The 5,971-nt window shown below is 30.3% G+C and overlaps 1 protein-coding gene across 1 annotated transcript; it reads left to right on the plus strand.

Moving 5' to 3' along the window:
- Positions 1-3,896: 3,896 nt before the first annotated feature.
- LOC149513981 (transcription factor bHLH14-like) lies at positions 3,897-5,725 on the plus strand. The gene has a single exon (XM_089745798.1). It carries the CDS (start codon positions 4,152-4,154, stop codon positions 5,571-5,573), a length of 1,422 nt encoding a protein of 473 aa, XP_089601924.1. The 5' UTR covers positions 3,897-4,151; the 3' UTR covers positions 5,574-5,725.
- The last annotated feature ends 246 nt before the right edge of the window (positions 5,726-5,971 follow it).

Consider the following 5,971-nt stretch of genomic DNA (forward strand, 5'->3'; position numbering starts at 1 on the left):
TTACTTTATTATGTTTTTTTTTTATATGAAAACATATCATATTATTGTTATAAATAAATTAATATTAATAATTGAAAATATAATTTTTAAAAAAATTTACCAATGTTTTAACATTTATACTAATGCACTTGATCGTTGAAATATTTCAGATAATACTACGAGTCACCAAAATATAATAAAAAAATTAAAACATATAAATTTATATTGACAATCTCTAACCGTCGGTAAAGGTGAAAAAATTAAAGCATACAATTCTATATTGATAGTCTCTAACCATTGGTATAGGTAACAAAATTAAAAAATACAAGTCTATACTGATGGATGCTAAGTGTTGGTATAGGTAAAAAAAATTACAAGTTTATACTAACAAGCATTAATAGTCAGTATAGGTCAAAAAAATTAAAACATATAAGTTTATACTAACGGGCGCTAGCTGTCTATACAGATGAGAAAATTAAAACATACAAATCTATACTGACGAGCTTTAAGCATCAGTATAGGTAAAAAAATTACAAGTCTATACTAACGACCATTAATTGTTTGTATAAGCAAGAAAAATTAAAATATACAAGTCTATACTAACGAATGTTAACTTTTAGTAAAAGGTATAACAGTGAATCATACAACAAATGCTATACCAATAGATATACATTTACTGATGGTTTTGAATCGTAAGTATATCTCTATAAGCTATTTCGACACTTTAAAAATCATTAGTATAGATTTATACCGATAAGAGATATACTAACGATTAAAAATTCATCGAAATATATATTTTGACCGTTGGTATAGAATTTATGGTGTCATACTGATGAATTTTAAGGTTTTACCGATGCTTTTTTTAATGTCATTATATGTCAAAATTCTTGTGGTGTTTTTAGAAAATAGTAATGCAATCAGTCCCTGTAAGCATCCTTGCATGCTTACATTAACCTGATCCATATATTATATTTGTTTTCATTAATTATATATTGACCCCCAAATTTTATCTTTATCATGATATTGATTTTTAATTTTATTTTCCAATGGGATCAATTTAAAATTTAGCCTAACTAATAGATAAATTATAAAAGAAATTGAAATTAATGTGTCCGAAGGGTAGCTACCCCCTTGATTTTCCCCGCCCCGTTTTCTAGTAGTCAAAGTTTAGCACCAAGAATGAAAGCATCGAAGAAAATGGAACGCTGAGAAGACACCAAGGACCCAGCTTCTCGTTTGTGCCATGTAATAGTGAGCGGTGGTTTACCGTTTCATTTGTTTCGCAATCAATGCATCTTTCCGTCCGAATTTTCGAAGGACAAAAAACATTTGGGCAAGCTTTATGCGATTAGCACCATTACAGAAATGTTGGTGAAAATTTATTAAATTATCTGCTATACAAGTCAAACACTTTTTCAACATAATTTTAATATTTTTAATGAAACTTCCACCTGTTAACCAATTGCATATAATCTTTTTTTTTTTGGGGGGGGGGGGGGGGTGGATTAATTTCCTTTTTTTATATTCATTTATCATGTTCTCCCAAAAAATTAATGATGCATTACGATCAGCACTTGTAATTAACAATATATCATGCATATTATCTACTTAATTAATGGGTTTTCTTTTTTCACTTCTAATTAATAACATTATACATATTTAAAAAAAAAAATCAGTTTATAAGATTTAACACACACGCGGACACACAGATTTCAATCCAATAATAGCTTTTCTTTAGTTAAATTGTGTGATTATTTTGAAAAACTATAATTTATCATGATTATGAACTAGAATCTATTAAGCGAAAACGAATAAAACATGTCATAAGTGGATGAAAATAGTGAATTAAGTAAACCTAATGCCATATATCAATAAGCATATCGTAATTAATGTTTTCAGTTTTTAGCTATATCTTTTTATTTTTATAGGTCTTAATACTTTCAAAATTCACTATCCATCTCTATTAAAAAACAAAAATCATTTTCCATCTCTTTTGATTCATAACATAAGAATGAAGATAAATTGCTCAACTTACTTACAAATCTTTAATTTAATCATTAACTATTAAATGTTGTTAAAGTAAATTATTTTATATATAATAAAATTTTAATATCTTATAGTTTTATATTCATATTGAATCTCTCTACTTACTGTAGATTGATTTTAGGTTAAATGCTTAACATATTATCAGAATCAAAATTTTATTTTCATTATTTTTTCTTAATTTGTCATATGAAAGATTTTTTTTATTTTCGCCTTCAAATGATTGGAGTATGTTAAAGTAAGTTATCTCGAATTTAATAAATTTTCAATATCCTATAATCTTATATTTAGATTGAGTTATTTTACTTATTATTAATTGATTTTAAATTAAATATTTAACTAATGTGAAATCTTTTTATCCATTGACAATAACTCCCTAGTCAAGGTCATAAATTGTAATTTCTTTGAGGAGCCGTTATGAATTGTTAGATTACACTTGTTATGAAGTATTATTCATTTTAAGAATTTAATTTGTGTTTTTTTTATTATTTTTTCTTTTGAAAAAATGTATCTTAATAAAAAGAGTGATTCTTCTTTATAAAATCATGACATAATCCTTAATTATTAAAAGTTTGATCGTTTCTCCTTTACCAAGGTAGTTTATTAGTAGTTAGGATTAAGGGTCAATCAAATAAAATAATTAAGAAATGTAGGTTAGATTAGACAGTATGTTAATAAAGTTAAAACTCGTCATGTCTTCGTGTTTATGGAAAAAAAACTCATGGGAAAAAGAAAGATGAACATGAAAACGTCCAGAAGTAGTGAATTAACTTTGGAAATGATGGGTGTTGGGTTGAGACCCGAACGGAACCCTGAACCTTACGACGAATAAAGAGGATACGCGTCAAAATCAGATCTTTATCTGTTGGGCTGAACTAAGATAGGATTTCCACGTGAAAATGGTGCCAGAATTTGTGACCAACAACGGTACCCTTAAGGGTGGTCCTTCATGCCCTGTTTGGGTACAACCCCTGCCGGTAGGCTGGTTGCCATCAACTTTAGTGCTAGCCGCCACAACTTAGGTTGTCTCTTTTTTTTTTTTTTAATTTTTATAAAAAATTATCAAATAATAAATAAATTATTGTATAATCAATTAATAAATAAATAAATTTTAATTATTTATTTAAAAATTATTATTTAACATAAAATAATTTTTTAAATGTTAAATAATTTAAAATTTTATTGCATGTAACTTTTTGTTTAATATATTTAATGATCATTTTTCACTTCACTTATAATTCATTTCATGTTATCAATATTTTTACATTTAAATACATATTTTATTATTAATTTTTATTTTATCATTATAATAATTAATTTTATTTTTACTATTATTTTTAATTTTTTTAAAACCAATTTCACCAGATCTAGCTGTGCAAGAATTATTGTTTTCTCCCAACATTCAGCATCACTTGTTTTACTTTTTTTTTTAAGGAAAAATTTAGATAAAATTATATAAGTGAAGTTCATAAAATTTTTTACTAAAAATAAATAAATTAAAATAAAATTAAAATTAAAATTGATAAATTAAAATTTTTATCAAATAAATCAAACGTATAAAATTTAAAAAAAATTAGTAAATTTTGATATTTAATAACAAATATTTTTAATAAAAATATTAACAAAATTTTTATTGTTAAATAGATATTAATTAAATTTAAATTATAAATAGTATTTTTAAATTTTTTATATATTATTAATTTTTATATTAAATTCTATTAGTATATTGATTTAGATTTTTTATTAAAATTTTTATTAAATCATTAAAAAAATAAAAAGCTTTTCGTAAGTTTTGCTCTTTTTCAGCCCCTTGCGCCTGCTGCTACCCCTGGGTACAATGCTGCTGGATCTCTTTTCTCTTTCTATATATTTCCAGCCGCTGAGTCCCTCTCTGGTTACATTTGTTCGCTTTGAAAACCATTGAAAATTTTCTGTTTCCTGGAGCCCCTTGCTACCTAGCTACTACTTTGCTGCTCTCTCTCCTCTTCCTATTTATTTCCTGCCGCCGAGTCCCTCTTTGGTTACATTTGTTCGCTTTGAAAACCATTGAACTTTTTAGCCTTCCTTGCTGCTCTCGAACAAAAAGTTAAGATAGAGTAGAAAGAAATTGCCTTCAATCAAGGACTATCATGTCTTCCTCTTCTTCATCTTCTCTCATTACCTTTGGTCAAGACGCCTCACCTACGCTGCAACAACGCCTCCAATTCATTGTCCAAAGCAGGCCTGAATGGTGGGTATACTCCATTTTCTGGCAAGCTTCCATGGACGGTTATGACCACCTTGTTTTATCATGGGCTGATGGCTATTTCCGGGGCACCCGGGACTTTACAGGCAAATCCAGCAATAAGCTAAGCCAACCCAAATACGTGTCCAATTTTGAGGGAAAAAGGTCAGGCAAAGAGGTACAAGCTCTTTTCTATGAAGAGATGGACATGGACAGAATGGTGGATGGCGATGTCACTGACTACGAGTGGTATTACACCGTATCAGTTAACCGATCTTTCGCTATAGGAGATGGCATTCTTGGGAAGGCTTTCGGCTCAGGCTCCTACATTTGGTTGAATGGAGACCAGGAACTCCAATTGTACGAATGTGAGCGAGTTAGAGAAGCTCGTATGCGAGGAATTCAAACATTAGTCTGTCTTTCGACTTCCTTTGGGGTAGTTGAATTGGGATCTTCAGAAATGATCAAAGAAGACTGGGGCATGGTGCAATTTGCAAAATCAATTTTCGGTTCCGAGATTAACTTCCCGGGTTCAAAGCAGCCTGAGCATGAATCTCAGGTCCAAATTTCAACGCGAAGTGTTCCTTTTCTTGATTTGAGGATAGTTTCAGGTGACCAGAAGGAGTGGATTCTTGAAGAGAATCAACAAGGTGAGGCCAAGAAAGAAACTACCGCTTTAGGCCGCTCGTCATCAGACTCCGGTGCTGATTCTGACGGTAATCTTGCCTCAGCAGACACGGAGTTCAATGCCCGGTTGAAGAAGAGAGGAAGAAAGCTGGGAAGTGGAAAAGAATCCCCTTTAAACCACGTGGAAGCAGAGAGGCAGCGGCGTGAGAGACTGAATCATCGATTCTATGCACTTCGATCTGTGGTTCCTAACGTGTCTAAGATGGACAAAGCATCTTTGCTTTCAGATGCAATAGCCTACATAAAGGAGCTTAGATCTAAGATTGATGAACTGGAGATTAAACTCCAAGTACAATCACAAAAAGCCAAGTTGAATGCGATCAATGTTCTCGATAATCAAAGCACAACGTCTACATTTGACAATACAAGGCCATCCTCTAATTATGGGCCAAAGACACTGGAAGTTGATGTCTCGATTGTAGGATCCGAAGCCATGATTCGGGTTCAATGTCCGGCTGTCAATTATCCAGCTGCAACATTGATGGATGCTCTTAGAGATCTAGAGCTTCATATTCACCATGCAGTCATATCAAACGTGAAGGAGCTGGTGCTTCAAGACGTTGTTGTTAGAGTTCCTACAGGATTTATAAGCGAGGAGGTGCTTAGGACTGCTATCATTCAGAGATGCAGATTGAACTAGCTAACTCTCCAGTGAGGTTATCAAGCAGTCCTTTGTTTTTGCTTCTTTGTAGGGATTATCATAAGTCCATAAATGTAACATTACTACTTGTTCTGATCTTTTTCATTTTGGTTTTTCACTTTTAAATGAAGCATATATTCTTATTGGTTTTATTTTATTTTTTACCATTATTCTTGTTCAATTGTGTTTGAGCTAGGTAACCTTTCCAACCCATTAATTTTAGTTTTCAGAACTCAGAACATTAAAATGCTCGATAAGGCATCAGAATACCCTAAGCAAAATGTTAATTTTTAATCTATTTTTTAATAGACATTCAAATACCTTTTTAGAGAATTTGAATACCATATATGATTTTTCAATAAATTAAAAAATAAAAAATATTTTAATTTTTTTTTTAT

The sequence above is a fragment of the Durio zibethinus genome, chromosome 17 (assembly GCF_047325235.1).
Source record: "Durio zibethinus cultivar Kanyao isolate XHJ-2024 chromosome 17, ASM4732523v1, whole genome shotgun sequence".
Classification (NCBI taxonomy): Eukaryota; Viridiplantae; Streptophyta; class Magnoliopsida; order Malvales; family Malvaceae; genus Durio; species Durio zibethinus.